General features: G+C 43.1%; 1 protein-coding gene across 1 annotated transcript in view; it reads right to left on the reverse strand.

The window, feature by feature from the left end:
- Positions 1-20,360, reverse strand: part of kcnb2 (potassium voltage-gated channel subfamily B member 2) — a 73,381-nt gene extending 53,021 nt beyond the window's left edge. The window contains exon 1 of the mRNA XM_022744337.1: positions 19,776-20,360. Coding sequence (XP_022600058.1) covers positions 19,776-20,360 — 585 coding nt within the window. The remainder of the gene's footprint in view (positions 1-19,775) is intronic.
- Between the last annotated feature and the right edge of the window lie 338 nt (positions 20,361-20,698).

Below are 20,698 nucleotides of genomic sequence, written 5' to 3' on the forward strand. Positions count from 1 at the left end.
GAGAGAACGCAGCTGCACAGTTCCCACTGTCCTGGCCAGGGCTGTGACGAGGCAGCTCCATCTTATGCTCTGTGTGTCTAACACGCTTGAACTGCCAAGTGTTCCTTTTAATTAACTACTCCATACAGCTGCATAATTACTCCTCTAACTTCTCCTAATCAGCCGCTTGCCGGTGCATACCATATTTTTCTACCCTTGTTCATTGTTCATTACCTGACTGTTGCTCCTCCTAATGCAAAGCCAACAGACCACTCAGCATCAACCGTTTTGGACATGGGGGAGTGCAGGTTATGCCAATGGCAACACTGCTTCAGATGAGTTTGGCACAAAGTCGATACGCAAGCAGTTTTAAGACTGAGACAATGACGCCAGTGGAATTATTTTACGAGATGTTATTGTCTGAAATGTGTTTACATGCTGCACACTCTGTTCCACAGTCGCTTCTGTTTGGATGTATCCACCAGCTTGTGCATGTTGGGTCTCTATAATCAGGCAGCTGTATCACAGTAAGGGGAGAGACATAATTATATGCTTTCTCCTCCATTCAGAGCCAATCCAGTGCAAAGTGTGAAAGTATCCACTGTTGTCTTGGTTACATCTTCCCTCTTGTCTTTTCTACCTCTATAAATAACACTGAGGGGTATGAACTCAGAGGAAGGCCCCGTTGGTATGAGTCAACAGTTGGAACACAGTGGGAAGCATCAAGTAGCAAAAATGAATGGCAGAATGTAAAAAATGACATTTGAAACCAGGTATGATGAACGCCGTCATGCAAATTGTATCGATCCAGTTCAAGAGGCAAGGTGGGACATTACAGATAAATCTAAACTACACGACCTGTCATCGTATCAATAATGAGGCCTATTTGATGAACATAAACAAATAGTGTATTTGAGTATAAATACCCAAAGCAACATGACAGAATGGCATGTGATTCCCATACTTGTGGCAGCATGACCTTCTCTTAAGCCAGTGCTTGAGCAATCCGACACTGGAACCGAGCCGATATGGATTCCAGTGAGTTGCTGTTGATCCGAGCTGGCAGGTAGGATTTAGCTCAGAATTTTAACTGCATTTTGTATTGAGTCGCTCTGCTTTTAGTGTAGGTGTTGATGGTTGAACGTGTTGTACAGAAAGCGGCACCTGTCTTCTCTGAAACGCAGGCAAACATACATACAGATTCAGCAGCTACAGTATTATATACTGTGTGTTATTCCAGTGTGTAAGGAAGACACAACCGCACACGAGGCCCTCTGTCTTACAGGCTTATAGGTAAAGAAATAGTTGATTAATTGATGAGAATAATTGTTAATTGCAGCCCTAACATCATCAGAAATACTACACTGAAAGTTGAAGTTGAATTTGAATGACTGAATTATCTACATACAACCCAGCCGCACACACACTTTACGTTTCATACTCTGTTTCCTGAATTTGAATGTTTGCAAATAGCTTTGATCTGGCAGATGATATTTCTCCTTCATTATCTTCAGTCTGAGCACACACACACACACACACACCCACACACACATTTAAAAAGTCAAATAGCCACATGTGCCTGAATGTTTCACTGCAAGTGGAACCACACCAGCGTGCGTACGAGTGAAGCACACTGATTGGTGCGCTCCTCTGTCAGCACCGCTTATATTTGTTGTAGAGTTACTTGTTTACTGCGTCTGTTGGCTCAACAGCATGAGGCAATTTTGTCTTACATGCTGTCCTCCCCCCAGTGTCACGTGTAGAACATGCAAAGCAGCAGTAAACACGCCCAAACCACAGCGGTTGCTGCATCCTGCAGATAGGCTGCTCCCATCCCCATCTATTCCCTCTGAGAGTTGTAACTGCCTGTCTGGGATGGGTGGGTGATGTCACTGATGCTTTCCGGTGCACTGCTCCTGTAATGGAGTCAATTTAGCTCCACACTGAGCCATTTCTGTCCAGCCTCACGCCATGAAGGACACATTAGTCCCCCCCCACCCTCCATCCCACCATCTCTCGTTTCCTTCTCTCATCTCTCGTTCACTTCCTGCTGCTCCCTCTGATCTCCCTCTCTACGCCTCTCCTCCTCTATATCTTACATGCCCACATTTACATTTTGTTTTCTATGCCACAGTTCATCAGTTTTCCCCATATCCCACCTCACCACCGCACCATCTTTTCTGTGCTACAATAAATACACTCCACCCGTCAATGATATGGCCCTCCATCGGGATATAAGCATAATTATATTAAAGTCAAATGAGAACTGCAGCAAAAAGTCTTGATTAAATGCTAATCAGTGACACTGTGAGCAGTGATAGGGCTTGGAGAAATGTGTACGCCGCGCTCGCGCATAGACATAAACTCATACACACATCCCCCATAGCCTGAGAGAGTATTTTGGAGTAAAGTAAACATCACTTTCACTGGGTTGTTCCGTTTCTTGGAAGCAGTTGTGTGGGAGTGCGTTGTGTTTAAACACCCCACTATCTGAGGCGAGCACTCCCGCTGCCTCCTTTGAAGCTGCTTCAACTTTAACCCCAGACAAGTTTCACATTCCCTCTGAACATTTTTTGAAAAACTCTGTTTTAACCAGAAGCATAAACACAAGTTGCCATCCATCACTATCAAAGCCCATCACGGTCATTCCCCCTCCATCATGTTCCCGTATCTCCAGAAGTATGTGGGTATTTTCCTTTTGCTCCACAAGCTTATTCATACACATCCATCCAACATCCAACTCCATCTCCTCCATCTCCGTCTCTTGCATGACTACACAAAGAAGGGATTAAGTTATCAGGATGATAAAGTGATATCCATACACTTCTGCAGCTGTGCTAAATTTGACTTGTCGCAGTGGAAACTGAACTTTAAATAGCCCCCTCTATGTTTATGCCAGATTAGTACCGGCACACGCACGGCTCACTTGCTAATTTGCCTAAGTTGTCTTACGCGGTAGCGTCAGATTAGGTGGTGGGATGACTTGCACTCTTAATGCACAGGCCTGTGGATTTGTCATTTAGAGTTCACTCAGGGGTAGAGGATGCACACACACAAACAGGGTCACATTTAGAAAAAACAACAAATTCAGAAGCCTGAAAGTGTTGGGAAATTAGTTGGATACAATTCCATCAAATTTGAATTATGTTCAAAATCAACATACTATTTGGGATGATAAGAGGTTACATGCAGTGTCCTCCACAGGGGAGAAGGGAAATGAAGGGCAGTTTTCTCTGATGGAGTGAGGAGCAGAGGATAGTAGGTGGGCATGTGGGTGGAAGCAAATAGAGGCCAGAAAAAGGGATTGGCATCAAGGGCAGAAAAAGAAGACACATAAAGTAGCAGGCAGGAAGGAGATGAAGAACATGAATGAGGGGAATAAAAAGGGGATGTAAACAATGAATGTTCTGTTGTTTTATGGCACCAATAAAGTGATGGACTAGGTGCAGGCACGGTGGATCACTGCCCCACATTCCAGATTACATATTCGCTGATACGTCGACAGCTCGGCGCCCCGCTCTCTGTGGATCTGTTTCGCCCAGTCACACTTTGTGCCTCGTTCACGTGAAGACAGGGGGGGGACATGCGTAAGATGTGAGATTCACTGTACAGCTACCCATAGATGGGAAAAGCAGGGCTCTCTATTGAAGAGTGGAACATGTGCAATGCAAGGAGTGGTACACTTCAAGGCACAGACTGAACACACATGGTCATTAAACATTTACCTCAATCTGCACTGGCCAACGAGAGAGGGGGAGTCGCCGGCTAACATCGCCAAATACAACATTACTTCATTTGACAGCAATATTGATGAAGCTCTTGGATCGGACCAAACATCAAATAAATAGAGTTAGGAAATTATTTAGGAACTATTGATTGTACTTCAGTAGTGTGCTTTTCTTCCATGTTCAGTCTTCTATGTGGCCTAGCAACAAACACTCTCTGAGTCTGGCTGCAGTTGCAAGCAGGAGGAGAGGAGAGGAGACGAGCCCTGAAGCTATCAGTAAAATCTTAAGGATCGGAGCTGCCTCCCTGTTATGGTCACAGAGTCACAACCTTAACCAAAGCTCTGGCTTAAACTGGAGCTGTGTCTTCCGCACTTCTTCATAATAGGCTTTTATCCCTGCAACTGCTGCAGTCTGATACTCTGACACACTGTACCTCACCGCTCTCTCGCTCTCTGTCTATGGTATTTCCCCGTCCTTGCTCTATCTTTCAATTTTATCTTTAGCCAAAACTCCAGGCTGTCCAGGATATCAATATTTCATATCAAAGTACATCTCCCTTTACTACTTCCTCCTTTAGAATAGTACTTCACTGGTGCTATGTGAATGAGTGCTTTGTCAGAGCACAGATATCTGCATCTGATAAGATTGGAGATTTCATCATCATACTATTCATATTCAGAGGAAAAAAAACTGTCTTGGCTAAAACTTTAGCTCATCCAGAGCTCATGTTTAATCTGGAGGACAAAGAACCAAAGGAAATTTGTTTGACATTTTCTATTGAGACTGTATTCAGTATATTCTTATGAATGGAACTCCACGCTTACTGCAGAGCACTTGAATCGCAACATATTTTGCATGATGCTGTTCATGCAATGTTCTACATGGTTGGCTACAGAGTGCTGCATTTGCACTCCACCACAGTCATGCACAAAGATACACACGGTATACACACATGCATGCAATGTGCACTAACGTAATCTGCAGGCTGTGTACACTGCGTCTTTTGGCCCTGTAGGGACCAACAGGAAGGTTCTTATACACTGTTTCTGCAGGCATGCACGGTATCCTACCTGAAACCCACATTATCACATAGACATACACATGCTCAATTACAAATGGACTGACATGTATGTACACATGCCTCAAATATTTATGTATATTTGTTGTCTGAACTACAACATCAAAAGCAAAGTTAAAAATGATGCGTGGCAAAAACAACATGGATGTTGCAGGGGAAAGATTGTGGTTATGGTAAACAAGGTATGGTTAAGGTACTGTATGTTAAACATGCTGCTATTAAACCCTTAAAAAATAGTTAGAGATGGTAGTTTGAAAATGTTGCCCTGGGATGGGATGCAAACTTTGCTCACCAGGATGATAGCTAATATCGCTAATGTGTTAGCAAATAATTGTCTATTTACACATCCAGCAGATACAGACAAACATTAGCATTGCTTTAATTCTGGAATCGTCTTTTAGGTGACTTAACAAATATAAGTACAATATAAACTCTCTTGGCTCTTTAGCTCTGTTTGCAGTCACCACCAACTCCTTAGGGGAATATCAGGCTTTTTAGCTGCTAAATGCTCAACAGCGCTCACCAGCTAGTCTCAAACTTTGTGTCTTTGCTGTTTGGTGCTGGGCAGGTGGACCAATATTGGTTTTACAGTTCTTTAAGATATTCCTTTATTAGTCCAATTGAAATTGTCAATTGTCAATTGTCATTGAAACGATGCTGATGAGAGCGGTGACAGTCAATAAAAACATGGCCATGCAACCAAAACAATGAGCTGAAAGATGCTAAAAAGCTCAGTAGAGTCAAGGGCATCTACAGAGTTGGGTGATAATGCCCTGTGGGTTTCTCACTACATCTTTGTGACACCTTTCACATTACACATAGTCATTTTGAATACAAAAATATTGATAAGAGCGGCTTTAAATTTAAGAAAAAACATTTCTTTTTAATGTCCACCTCTACCTGTAACTCCCCTGTTGTTGTTCAGCTTGGAGACGGAGAGAAGCCAAACTTTCAGATTAGGCTGTGAACCCCGGCAATCCACAGCGTCCCTTAGTAACTCCTACCCTCCCCCATTAAGCCTCTGCCTGGCTTTCTATTAGACAAACCAAACACACAACCGTTTTAATGAGCCTGCCTTCGACCCTGTTTAGCCTTAATCTGATATATGCCAGCAATGCTAATTGATTCGTCATCATCACGGGCACGTGATTACAGCGATGGCAGGCAGGCAGGGGTTGACACTGTGTAACAAGGCTGTTCATTTCTGTCCTTAGACTCTGTGGTGTCGTCAGAGGGGATTAGGGTAGCAGCACATCAGGTTGGGGGTGTGTCTGCCTGTCAGTCAGCCAGACAGGAGGCTGGATTTATACATCTCTGCACCAGCGTTAATCCTCGCAGGAAGACAGACTCGGGCTTTCAATTAGGAAAGAGTCATTTGTGGAATTTTTTTTTGTGTTCCGTAAGACAAATTACACCGCTGTGATTAAATCGGCGCACCTCTTAAACATGCCAAAATGGTAAACATTTTTAAATTAATATTTATTAAACTTTTAAACGATTAAACATAAACAGCATTCCTCTGTCACAGCTTTTCCACTGCCAAAGTGTGTGCTGTTTCTCCAGACACATTCCTTTTAGGAGATCCATCAGCTGTATAAACCTGTAAATCTGAGGGTAAACTCACAGATATAAGAGGCAAGTGAAAGAGTAAATCTCAAGTGGAGAAATGACACAAAAACAAAACCAAAAAAAAAATGTTTTAATGTCAAATAAATTGCCACGTCAAACAAAATACAGATAAATTTTAGCCCTTTTGATGAATACTTCCCCGTGCTCTTCTTCAGCTGCCTGAGACTGAGGTGATCTTTCAAGTGAACGAAACTGTCATCCGTGGGATGGGAATGAAACTGACACCGTGTTATCTTTTTTTGTCTTTCATCTGTCTTGTTTGAGCAATCCTCATCGCTGCCTCTGCGTATACACACTGCGGTATGGTGGAGACAACTTAAAAATTAAATTAAGATGTCTTCTGAGACATACATGCGCCAGACATACCGACGCACACACGGCCAAAAAGGTCACCCTGGAATTGTGTCACTTCATAAACTTCCACATTGTCCCCACCGTCTGAATTTAACAAAGATTAAACGCCAGGCTTTCATCAGCTGCGACATGTGAAGAAAGGGAATAAATACATATTGAAGTAATAACAGGAGATGAATCATGCAGGGTGGATGAATCACTGCCTTCACCGATTTAATGCTTCACATTATAATCCGCATTAGCCTTTACCCATTCACAATGCAGCTATATGTTTAAATGAGACCTCTTAATCTCTTCCTGCATTCTCCAAGACTAACCACAAAAGAGAAAATCTCAGTTTTCAGGTTTTATTCTCCGCATGATTGCACATTGTTGTTTACTCTCACTCAGTGTGTTAGTGTGGTGTTGTGGCGCTGGGCGCCTTGTGGGTATTTTTAGAGGCGAGCTTCCCTTTACATCTACCCCTAAGTACTGCAAAGACTTAAGTGTTTTTAATACTAAGCTTTATGATGTCTATCTATGATATAAGATGACTTTTATGGCAGCATTAATGCAGTTTTTAAGTGGTATTAGTGTGATTCAAATAGAGCAAATGTCATTCAGTGTAGTGGAGGAAAGCAACCACTCAAAAAGGCGAGGATAGCAACACTGGAAATGTGACAAAGGCCGGTGCTACTTTGCCTTGTATCAACAGTCATCCATCAACATTAGTATTGTTATTCGCTTTCAGACACCTTATTCATTAAGTTGGAACAAGAGGCGAAAACTAGGGATGGTTAAGAGGGCTAGGTGGCCTTTAGATACTGTCACGCTACTTAAGAGGGATTTATTGCAAAACAAGTATACTTCAAAATCTTTAGTTGGGTTTGTGCCAGAAACAGTCGCCAGCACCTGTGAGTCCAGATGCGGGGAAGAACTAACACTCGCGGTGGGTTTGGCAGATCCTTGGCAAAGCATACGTAGCAAATTAAATGAAAATAGTTGGAGAAGTCGTATAAGTTAATATGAGTTTTGTGTGAAGGAATAAAGGAGGAAGAGGAAACAAGTGATTTGGGAGCAAGGGGGGGGGGGGGGGGGGTGATTGGAGGACACCCAGGTAAAGGGCAGAGAAGAGGCAGATTTCACACGAGAGATGTGGATAATCAAAGATGGGTATAAAGAGAATCAGCTTAACCGTGAGTCACTGAAGGTGAATCACAAACAAGTACAGGAATATAAATAAAAGAATCCAGACATAAATACACGATATGTGCTGCAGCCGAGGGAGTGAAACAGCAAATATCAGAAACACGCAAGCGTGAAAAAAGCACCAGTAGAGCCAATAGCGTGCATGGCCACTGATGTTTGACACTTGCACTGTACACACAACACAACTTGCACTGTGCAATAAAATGAGACAGGTGGGCCTTTCAGCACACCGGTCAATACTTGAGAGTCATCCTATCGATTGGCAAGGTCTCAACGAAATGTCATCACCCAACAGACCCAAATCTTCCCTGATCTTGCAGTGATGGAAGGACAGGTCCTTCTCGAGGTGGAGGTACCTCATAAAAACACAGAGAAAATTTGGGCTGTGATGTGTATGACTGCACTTCAAAAGATTTCCAGCATTACCAGCATTCCTTTTTTTTTCTTTTTTTTTTACTCTCAAAACACATGCTTAATTTAAATGTTTGGCCTGATCCACATCTGCACACATACACCAGAGAAAACCAGAAGTCACTGTGACCTTTCAGGCCTGTCAGACGTTGATCTTTTGGCCCACTGCTTGGCTTCCTGACATTGACAAGGGTCACATGGTTGGAGTGTGTGCCTTAGTCCCTATGTGCCCTCGAGCCAGCCCGAAGGCACAGCCTTGCCTCCAATGGCAGTAAGCTGATTACAATCATACAATTAGGGAGCTAAAGGACTGTATCGATGTCTCTTGTCACCTCGCCTGACTAGACACACAAATGGACAGTTCTAGTTGAGGGCACATTTAGGGATATGTTTGACTGATTCACTAATTTCATGAATGGCTTGGATGGAAAGCGAATGAGATAGGAAGACTGGGATGAATAGAAAAAAAAAAAAAAGCTATTCATATTTGCCTCATATTTCTCACAATCGCTGCTGCGTTGGATTAGAGCTATGATGTTTATGTTACAAAAAGGTTTAAGTAACTGGTAGGTACAAACACGCCACAGCCAATCACCAACTGCATATTTGATTTGGAGTATGTTTTCACGCTAGATGCCCTTCCTGCCACAACCTGTGATCAAAACACCAACCCAGAAATCAATGGCCAACCTGCTCTACCACCTGAGCCACGATCCCCCAAGAAATAAGTGTATAAATTAGTACAAATTAACAATTCGGTAAATTACATTACTATGGTTTTTCACCTGTTTTAGTATCAAAATAACAAAAAACGTTATTGAAATTAATGTTATTTTGTTGATACTAGTGAAGTTTTATTTGGTTTCTTCTCTTAACGAGACTACAGCTAAGCAGACTGGTGTTCTGAGCTGCTGTTGCTAATGTCAGCATGCTAACACGCTCACCATGTTCACGTCGTGTGTTAGCGTGCTAACATTTGCGAAAAGAGCACTAAATGCAAAGCAGAGCTGAGGTTGATGGGAATGTCATTAGTTTCAACGAGCAGTGCATATCTCAGCATCTGGACTTGCTGAGATATGTTAGTCCGGACCAAAGTGGTGGACCATCCAAGACTGCCACATATCTCAAGAAAATTCAAGTAGAAAAAACTCTTGAAATAAACGGTAATATCTCTTGTCAGTGGTAGAAAAAGTTTTTGACTGAATATGGGAATAAACTATTTCATATGAACTTTTTGCAGACCGGACAGCAGATATTGGAAAACTGAAATTTGAGGTGCATTAAAGCACTTGAAATGAGGCAGAGTGACTGTGGTCAGCAATGAGGAACTCCTGTGGCTCAGCAGAAGACACGGGAGGCCCACATACACAACAAAGAGCAGGAGATATAATCATTTTTTCTGTCACTTCCTGGGGTGTTGGGAGACAGCAAACAGCTGGCAGCACGGCCCACGGTGACGCCAACAGCATGATGACACAAGAGAAAAGCGAAGCGAGAAAAAAGGGAAGACGATGTATGAAAAATGGAGGCGGTCCAACAGAGAGGCTAAAATAGGAAAAAGACAGGAAAAGCCAACGACTAGGGAGGAGGAGAAGGAGGGGGAGGTGGTGTCGATGAGAGCGAAATGTGAAGAAATGTGTTTGCCCAATCACAATGGCGCCTGCTTCGTCACCCAGTATCCATGAGGCAGCGGCTAACAAGCGGCTTCAACCCCTTTCAACCTCCCACTGATTCTGCTCTATCAGTCTCTTTCTCTTATACGTCCTCAGAGGCTCCTTCATAGAGCACAGGTTTTCATTAATATCTTCTATCCTACAAAAGCAAGTCCCTGTGCTCTTGTGACGCCCTGGAGACTGTGACTGGCCTGAAGAGCCACACCACAAGACTCACAGAGACACCATTCTTCTTTCTTGCGCATAAACACAACCCCAACTTGCCTGCTGCTCTCTTCTCTTTCCACACTTTCAAACAGAGGAAAAACAGATCATTACATCTCGACGCAGTTAACGTTAAGGGTATTTTTTTGCCCGCTGCGTATGACACTGTATATGACTGTGAACTCGTTTTACACACACTGCTGATAGGAGGTCATTTCAGAGTCAGTGAAAACTAATGAAGCATTTGGTCGAAATGACACAAACAGAAAATTACCAAAGACACTTCAGCATCCCAATGAAGAGGCATGCAAACTGAGGGCAAGAAGTCAGTGAGACGTGAACCGGGTTGATAATGTAGAGCCCAAGCGTTCGCCTTATACATTTGCATTAGGGGTTTGGTTGTGGGGGCTGAGGTACCAGCTGCTCTGCCTCTCACACAGCCTGTATAGAGATGAATTGCTCCCTGGGTGTCAATAAGTCACCATGGCACACCATGGTCACCATGGAAACTACGCAAACACAGTATTTCAGAGGAAACGAGTAAAATGGAGTTGATTACATGTTCCTTTTTTTCCTCTCTAGAGCTCCTTTGAGGGTTTTTCTAGGTTGGTGAAGACTGCCAAGACTCTGGCTCCAGAGGATATCCCTTTTCTTTGTGAGGATTCTCAAAATGCTTTGCTTGGTTTTGTTTCTCCACTCATCTTTTTTCAAGGTGTCTGGGTAGCTTGTGCATTCAGAGCATGTAAATCCACTCACACTTCTTTTTTTTTTCTTTTTTTTTTGTGTGGAGAAACAGCAGAGCACCTCTGAGCTGCAGCTCTGGTAGCACACAGCAAGTGCAGACACCTGAAGAAGTAGTCCTCTGAAATATGATTGATAAAGAGCCGAATGTGAAAACACCACAGTGAATACCAATACACTGGCATGTCACCGCTTCCAAGATGGAAGGGTGAGCAGGATCACAATTCAGCTTTCACCCCGCGAGGAAATAAAGACAGAAATGTGAAGGGGACAGGAAAACAGAGCAGAGAGATGAAAGGGCACAGGAAGTTATAAGAGGAAATTGAGGAATGTAGGGTGATGGTGATGAAAAAGAAAATGTAAGGGGAGGTTATGAAAGCATCTGGGGTGGAATAGGTGATGAGGAGAGGGGTATTGAAAAAGAGATGGCATGGAGAGCGTGAGGGAGACAACAGTGTGGCACTGACTGTGTTGGGGCACCCACAGAAAGCTGGCTCAGCAGTATTTGAAGGTTTTCAGATAAAGAGGTGTGTGTATAGATGTGTGTGTGTGTGTGTGTCCCACGCCTGCTTGTGTGCTGCACTTACCGAGGGTATAATGTGTGTATATGTGCAGAGATGTGGAAGACTGGCTGTGAGTGGTGAGTACATAGTGTGTGTTGGTGTGTAGGGGGATCACTGAAGCACGTAATAGAGACCTGGTGCTCATAGCGTTTAGAATGATGACTCTCTTCCAGCCCCTGTCCTCTCTCCATCTCCCCCTATTTTCCGATGCTTTCTGGGACAAGGAAAACAGCAAAAGACAGGGTGAGCAAACCTAACAAGAGGCAGCGGTGGAGGCAATGAGCAGGGGGACACGGGTGGGTTGGGGTGGGTTGGGGTGGGGGTGAGGAAAGCAGGAGGAAGGAAGGAACACATTAGCCTCTTACCCAGAGTGTCACTCAAGCTGGCAGTGCCAGCCCGTGCTCGCTACTGGTCCACAGCCACTCCCAGCCTTCAGTGGGATTTATGTCTCGCTTTGATGGTGCTCAGACCTGCGGCTTTTTGCCAATTTACATCTCCTGGACTTTTTGCAGGCTGAACAGGCATGATGTGTGAAGCTAATAGAAAGTGTGAAGATGAAATTTTAGGCAAAAGAAAAAGGATAGATATTAACGATGGATCATATGACTATTTCTGTTTGAAAGGAGTTGCTTGTAGTGATTAACCAGAGATAATTATCAATCAACTCTGCTTGTTCACTCAGCTGTACTGAGCTTTTAGCATTTTTTTTTTACTCATTGATTTAGTTTTCCAGTCCACAACTTTACTATTTTAGTTCAGTCTCACTGTTCTCATAGTAGAGTTTTTGGTCGCAGCAGGCAGCTGTTTTCAGCATAAGGACTCTACTGTACACTAACCTGCCCAGCACCACACGGCAGACAGCAAAGTTAGCGGTTAGCTAGCGATCCTAGCACTTATTAGCCTGATATTTCCTTTGGTGGATTGGATTGGATTTGGTGGAAAATGAAGCAGAGCTAAAAAAAAATTTTTAAAAATTGATGAACTTTAACTTTCTTACATATGTGATATGTTTGTGGCATCGTTGTCAATTTATTAGTTATTTATAAGTTGAGGGACAGGAAACAATTCACTTAAGTCAACAATCATGACATAATGACACATTCACCATTTTCAGCTTTTTTTCTGTTTTGTTGTTGGTTGTAAATTGAATATCTTTGGGTTTTGTATTGTTGGTTGAACAAAACAAGGAGACACTCACAGTTTCTCTTGGAAACTGTGAGTGGCATTTTTCACAATTTTCTAACCTCTCATACACTAAATGATTAATTGAGAAAGTCATTGATATATCATCAATCTTTATTTCGCTGTAGTCGTAACAGACTTGTTCAGTTAGAAAATGTGAGGGTGTATTCTGGGGGATGACAGTAGAATTACTAATGAGACTTCAGCCATCAGGCTTCTCACACCATCTGGCCACTCATTAGCCTGGGCTTGTACTGGGCATGTTGTTTATACTAGACTTGTGCTAAAGTGAGTTTTTCTTGTTCCACTGAAGTTCCACTGAACCCAGATTAGCCTGTTGTTCTCTGTCGCCCGTCTCTATTACTTAAACTGCGCAGAAAACAAAGTGCTGTGCCGTCGTGCTTAGATGTGCTTCATGAGTTTCACTTAATGATGTCTTCATTCATGAATCTCTATGTGCATGGTCAAGCGCAATAAGCCCGTAAGACAGGCCAGCGGGCACTTTTGGGATGCTGTTGCCACTGGGCTGCATCCAGACTGTAATTCCTCTGCACGTGAGTTCCTACTGGTAATCATGAAAATGGAATAAAGCAGCAGCGGGTTATTTGTGCCAAGCAAAGCAAAAAGAGAGAAGACGGTGGATGTGTGCTTTGCAATTACAGCACACATTCATTCTGTGAGTATTTCTGAAGTAATCAAAAGCGTACACCACTGTGATTTCATCAGATCGGCTTTAAGGGTCAGCAGCATTGATAGCTTTCTCTTGCTTTGTCTTCAACAACTCCCTCTGCCTCGCTTCCATTTCAACGCTGCAGGTGACACTCACAGATACGACACTTCAGTTAGATCAATAAAGGACTGCAATGTCCTAACTTCCTCTTCGTTTTAAATATGACCCTGTGATAGCACTGCTGTAAAACTCAAATGAGATGTCAGCCTCTTAACACTCATAATCTCACGAGAGCAATTTTCAGAGCATTTAAAATTAAAAATAGCTTTTGTGTGATGAACTGTTGATTTAATGTTGCCCTTGAGTATTTTTTTTTTCCACATACGTTTCTATTTTTGTATATACAGTAGTCCATCAACACTATCAGGAGGACTCAAATACATCTGCAGCATGAGTGTAAACTCACTAAATGTAATGTAAACAGACCCAGTGTTGCATCTCGAGCTGCAAGACATAATAACATAGATTTTAAAATGTTTTTAGTATTTCACAGTCATGTAAAATCACCACATGAACAGATGCCAATCCTGGTAAACGTGCATTGCTACTGTTATGAAAGTTGATATTTGCTGCTTAGTAACATAACTATAAATTCCAACAACACTAACAAAACTGTGGAGAGTGGAAAGTGTTCTATCCACTGCTTACAACAGTAGTGCAGTTTGTTGTCCATATGAGGAAATTCATGTTTAGAGTGAGTAAATAGCAGAACAAACTAGTGAGTATTCTCTGTATATACAACAAATCAGCCACTTTTCATGAAAACAATAGAGGGCATGGTTACAACTGCTTCAAACAACAGAAAAAGCCGGAGTACGTGAGGTAAGAGCAGGTTATCGCCACAGTTTGTTGATGAAACTGATGCCAGAGTGCATTTTGAAGGAGTCAAATTAGTTCTGCAGAAGTGCTGCTTGTTAGTCTCTGTGCCCTTACAAAGCTTTCATTATCCTTTCAACCCCAATGTCTTGTAATAACCCTGTCTCGTCTGAACCAACTCATTATAAAATTGATTTAAACTTAAGATAATCCTTATGTTATGGGTGACTTATAGAGAGAAAAGCAAGACAGTGGTGGACAGGGAGACTGGGATAAAGTGTGTCCTGGAACGTCCAGATGATAAATGCTTCTGCCTCTGCCCATGAAGGCACTATAAGAACTCATGCCACCTATAATCTAGGAGGTTCTCTCTTATCTGATTATGATTGCGGGGTAAAGAGGATTTAGGTGCTGGTGCCTAAATGCGAGGCTGTACTGATTAGAGGCCTGGTGGAAGGCTTATGTAACTAGGAGACTACAGGAGGGGAGAAGGTGTGCTCTACCTAAATGATAAACTCCACTCCTGTAATACATCCTGACAAGTTGCTAAAGGCCAAATAAGATAATGTAGTTCAATAATAACTCCTACAGGTTGGAGTTATTATCAGACGCTGTGCATCCTGCACAGAAGCATTGCACTGAGAGAAAGAACCGACTTGAAAACCAGCTAAATGAGCGAAATAATTATGATTGAAGACACACTAACACCAAAAAATTCTGATGTCGTAGCGCTACGAAAGTCTAGGTCAGCATCCAGTGGGAAGGCTTTTTTTTACAAAATAAGCAAAAAAGTAACTACAATCTTTTTGCCCAACAAGCTGAGAACATAAAATTCCATAAAATTCCAATGCCCATTGATTTGACCTTGTGACGACTGACCACAATTCATAGAGATGAAAGAATGATGGTGAAACACAAGGTAGCGAACCTACTGCTTGAATTTCACCCAAAGGGGAACTTACTGTACAAAACTTTTTGACTTCACGCTGACTAAAGGCCTCTAACTCGTCTTCTCTACCTTTCTCTCTTCATCTTTGACTCAACAGCCTGCTCACTGAATTTGCTCTGGTCACACTTGAGGCTTTGCATTAATATTTTCACTCCTGCCGTCCTCACATATCCACGGGTCTGTAAATGAATCAACATGACAAAATGGACAGCGTGTATTGTGCACTCGCCGCTGCGCCGCATCAAGACAGATGATTATGACACCACTGACGCTCACTAAGATTGGCATTTCAGGTGTCTGTAACGGCACCTTATCATGCTACAGCTTCCTCACATTGTGTCATCATCAACAACAACAGTGTCTGTGCTGGACTGACTTTGGCTGCTTCCGAGCGTGGGAGGACCAAACAGCACAAGTCTGCACCCATGCAGGCCCGTTGCTTATCATTCCCACTAGCTAGACTAGCTTATTAGATAAAGAAGAGAGTAATGGTGCACATCCACATTAAGAGCAAGCACAGGGCGGGACATGGCTGATGTAGGGAAGAGGGGTGGGGGTGGGTGGTGGGAGGGGGTAGAAAACCCAACTTGAAATGTCTGGCAAGTAGAAACATTGATCTCTTTAATATGCTCTGAATCCTCGGCCATTATTTTCCGGGGCTGCCCAGACTGAATGGACTCTAAAGTGAAGAAACCTTAACAGGGGAATGATTTCTGTCTCGGAGTGATGGGTGTATTACAGCTTTAATATCTCATAGTTAATATTCCAAACAGCTTATCTAAGGCCTTTGCATGAGGACTAATCAAAATAAAAAGATGCAGCTCTTGCAAACTATACTATACATATATTAAAACGCAGCACTGTAGGCATGCACGGAACAACTCGTAGCATTAATTTACGATGCCAGGAACACAGCCTGACTCATATGTTAATGTTGAAGCTCTCACTAAATCACTGTTGTGTGGTAACATTTATTACACGCTTTCTGTTTATCTGAACACAGAAAGAAATAGATCCGAGGCATCTAATCGCGTTTCCTGTCACACCGACTAAACCATCAGCAGGTTACAAACTACATTTACAAGTTGCAGGCGCCGAGATCAGTCTTCGCAGGGATGATGTTTGGTAATGGTGATACATTCGCACAGGGAAATAATAAAAACAAAAGTCGCTGTAATTCACTGTGACTCTTTAAAGCAATCCAGTCATTTGGATATGGCTTCCTTTGTATGAGCTCGTGCTAAGTGTATTGGCTGTACGACTACACCCATGACTCACTGTAAACAAAAGAGGGTCAGGGCAGCACAAATCCTTCTGGCTCAATATCAAGGATGACACGTTCTACTGGATTATTAGAAATTATAGCCTACAGTAAGAAAACAATGGAAAGGTCCATCTGATATTTCTTCTAAACATGTCTGCCTTTCAATTCTTATATAATTTAGTAGCACATTACAGTCTTTTACTGGCGGCTATAAGCTGTGCAGATACTCAAACTGAGTAGAGATGAACCACTTTATGATTTATAAATGACTTAAATAATTCTTGATGATCAACCTCTGCAATTTTTCATGATTCAGTTTTCAATAAAATCTTCTCAAAAACATGTGTGATGGAAATATAATAAAGGATACAGTACAGTGTAAGAGCTTGAAAGCTGTTGTTGTGACATAAACTTCTGACTTTTCCCCCTCTGGATGTTCACCTGTGACGAGCCAAGCAGCAGATAGAACTGGACGCAAAATAATTCTCTGCTCCTCCTCCTCCTCCTCCTCTCTCTCTCTCTCACTCACTCACTCACTCACTCGTTCGACAGGGCACTCAACCAAAAGCCACGCAGTAACACAGAGAGGCCACTGCATTAGCCCGTGTCCTCTTTGTTTTGACCATTTCATTCATTATTCATTGGGAAAGGTTTGCAAAGATCCAGCTCAGCATCCTAAAGCGTAACTTACATGACTGCACCTCTTACATCACTCTCTCTCTCTCTCTCTCTCTCAGGGCTTTCCTCTGTCACTCTCTTTTCCGCCAACTCTCCCCCTTCACTTGTGGCTCTCTCTGAACACCTCTCCGCTGCGTCCTACAAATGTTTTTTTTTATTTATTTATTTATTTTTTTTTATTTGGTGCAATGTCTGCATCGTCTTCATCTTTTCCACTCTGCAAAGGGCTTGCGTTCCCAAAGCATGTGCCGGTGTTATCGTTGATGATCGTAATCCTGGCCTGATTGACCCTGCTGAAAAGGTCAGGCCTCTCATGCTTAACCTTTATTTAAGGGCAGAGAGGGCCATAGGTGCTATACAGCAGCACACTGGGCTCTAATATCTGATTAAAGCTGCGTGAGAGAAAAACAAAAGGAGCAAGAGAAAAGGAGACAGAGAGGGAGAGAGAATATATGTGTGCCAGGAGAATCTGGGTCTGGGATTGCATTTGATAAAGGGCTCAGGTTGCTTTGTATAAAAGCACACGGCTCTGTACCAACCTAGTAATGGCATTTACTTGGTCAAGGGCTTTCAAGGGTTCTCACTGTACAGTGAAAGGCTTCCCTGACCTCGGGGAGCTGCCATCTGACAGTCGAGCAGCTCCGGCAGTCTATTTCCAAGTGTACTTTCAGCTGTGGATAACCGTAGTGCGATCACAAGGCTGAGCCATTAGAGTCACGTTCAAGTTCTCGTGGTAGAGCACTCAGCAGAAATGTCAATGCAATTTGAATTAGGGTGGGATTTCCCTTTAAGGTTTCACAGGCTTCCCCCACACACACACACACACACACACACACAAACACACACACACAGGCGATAATGAACAGGTCAGCACATACGGAGATGTGTCTGCAGAATCAGGGACCGTATAGAGGATGTAAATCACTTTAAATATCACAAAGCGTATCGAATTACCCCACCGCCGTCACCTGAGTTTGCCTTAGACTAGATATCGGCAGCCTCCTTATAATTGATTCATGTGATATACCGCTTCTCTACGGAGGCTGAATACAGTTATTAAGCTGAGATAGGATCCATGTCAATCACAAATCAGTGGTTGATTCGGGGGAAAACAAGCTATGCAGGAATAGTAAGGGGAGGAAGATCAAACATGAATAGTAGCCCTACAAAATGATGCATGTATGTAGTTAGTTTCATTAGAATATTTTTATTTTTAAAGCTTAAAACTGCACTATAAATTTAGAACAAGGCACCAGGGGTCTGTTAATTAAATCTACCATGATTTCCAAACTGTCTCAGCCAAAGGAGAACATCATTTGCTTCAAGGGGAAAAGGCTCACAACAATGCACCAAGCAGCACATGCAGAGCTGCATTTCTCACACAGAGGGAATGATGTCGCTTTGGTCACACACACACACACACTGACACTGACACACACAGGACCCCGTGTTTATGATCCCCTGACATGGAATATAATCCCTGCCAGCCCTGCCCTACACTGCCTGATGATGAGATCAGGATACTGAAGACCCAACGTAAATTACCACTGATTGGATTTCATCAAGGTTGACCTACCTAATTGAGGAGTGAGTCAGAGTGGGGCTGGAATGCGGAGGTGGTGGTGGTGGAGGAGGAGGAGGAGGAGGAGTTTGAGAGTCATCATCACTGTCATCGTTTTAGAAGGGACAGCCATGACATTGCTACACAGTCATCTGATTTCTGTAGGATTTGTCATGTACACATGAAAAACTGTACTGTATGTGACTGATGCAGCAGTCTTCTAAACATGTGGTACGTGGGAAGGGAGAAACACTCATGACTACCTCCACACCCAATCAAACTGAATAAATGTGGTCAAGGTAAATATAGTAAATAGCTGATGGAACTGGATTCATGTAATAAAATAAATAAATAAATAACTAAAAAAACTTTTGACATCATCCTGTCATTTCGCTGACTCACACTCAGATCAAGACAGGAGCGCATCCGATCAGTGAGAGAGACTGACACATGATAGCGCCGTACGAGAGAAGAAACTTGTACCTCTCCCTCCAAGAGAAGTGCCGTGTTACAAGCCATTGACAGGTCTGGTTTAAACTGACACACTTTATCCCTGCGAAGAAAAACACTAGAAGCTGACGTACCTACCAATTATTTTGTCAAAGCAAATGGAGTGTAAATCTGTAGCTCCTGCAGTGATTCCACTACCAGGTTTATTACTGCCAGAACTATAACTTTGGCTTGATGTTTGCATGTATGTCACACCTCTACTTTCACTCCTCATCTCCTGCTTCTTTCCTTCCATTACATCCACCCAAAGACGGCAGCTTTCTCTATATTTAATTCATCCCTAACAACTGTTGCTACTTACAGGGGATGGAAAACAAGCAGATGGTACAAGAGAGCACCTGATGAGAGTACAGTACGCGGTTGTTCGAGATTCAAATTGATGAACTCAAGATTATTTTGTACAGGTGGGAGTATGTCTCTAATAAGTGTGGCTGTAATGTGTTATGATCCAGGCAGGGGTGTTTGAGGCTTTGCATGTGAACAGGAAAATGTGAGATGGGGGCGGGTGCAATCGCGCTTCCAGTTTCGGTTCCCTACCTTGGCAGCCACCGAGGAGCTGGGCTTCTCCAGGAGATCCCACAGCTTCTTCCTTTTGTCTGGGCAGCAGGTGTTATCAAACTCTATCTCTCCCTCCCTCTCCCTCATTGTCTCTGCCTCCCTCCGCAGCTCCTCATTCATCTGCTCTTTTTTCTGGTGGTAGCGGGCCTGGCAGCAGGACTCCAGGTAGATCTCGTCAATCCCCCAGTAGTCTAACTCCTGACCAAACGAAAGGGCACACATCTCCTCCATCATGTGTAACTTGCCTGTGCGGTAAAAGTTCAGAATAGAGGTGAAAGCCCCCGGGTGCCGGTCAAAGAAGTACTCATTTTCATTCAGGCTGTAGTCATCGCACACTTCCATCAGGGACTCATGGGTGTTGCAGTCTCGAAGCTTGCCGAGCCGGGTCCTGGGTAGCCGGTCAAGGGTCCGCCACAGGACCTCGTGGTTCAGACCCCCGACGTTAAGGCGGACTCTGCGGGAGCGGGCTTTGGTGCGGATGATGTCGATGGGCTCGGGGGGCAGTGAGGGAGTGTTTCGGATGCTGGTGGGCTTGAGCCCTGCTGGTCCAAGCTTCTCAGCCATGGTTATGGAAAAGGAGACTTATCTGGGAAGAGGTTACGATGACACACACACACAAAAAAAAAAGAGGAAAAAATGGAAAAAAAAAAAAAAAAAAAGTCTAAAAATTTAGAATTATGTTGGATCCTCTTTAGGCAAGTCCCTCCATGGCTGAGAAAACAAAAGAGACAGTTGGTGAGATGACTGAATGACTGATGACACTCTAGTTAAATCAATTTCAGTACAAAAAAGGGGATAGATTACAATATTGTGCATTTTTTCTAAAATTGAATAATAAATCAGGTCTCTTCAGAAGGCGAGGAACAGTCACCTGTTACTCCATATTGTCAGTCAAAAATAGT

The sequence above is a fragment of the Seriola dumerili genome, unplaced genomic scaffold (assembly GCF_002260705.1).
Source record: "Seriola dumerili isolate Sdu_G_001 unplaced genomic scaffold, Sdu_1.0 BDQW01000079.1, whole genome shotgun sequence".
NCBI lineage: Eukaryota > Metazoa > Chordata > Actinopteri > Carangiformes > Carangidae > Seriola > Seriola dumerili.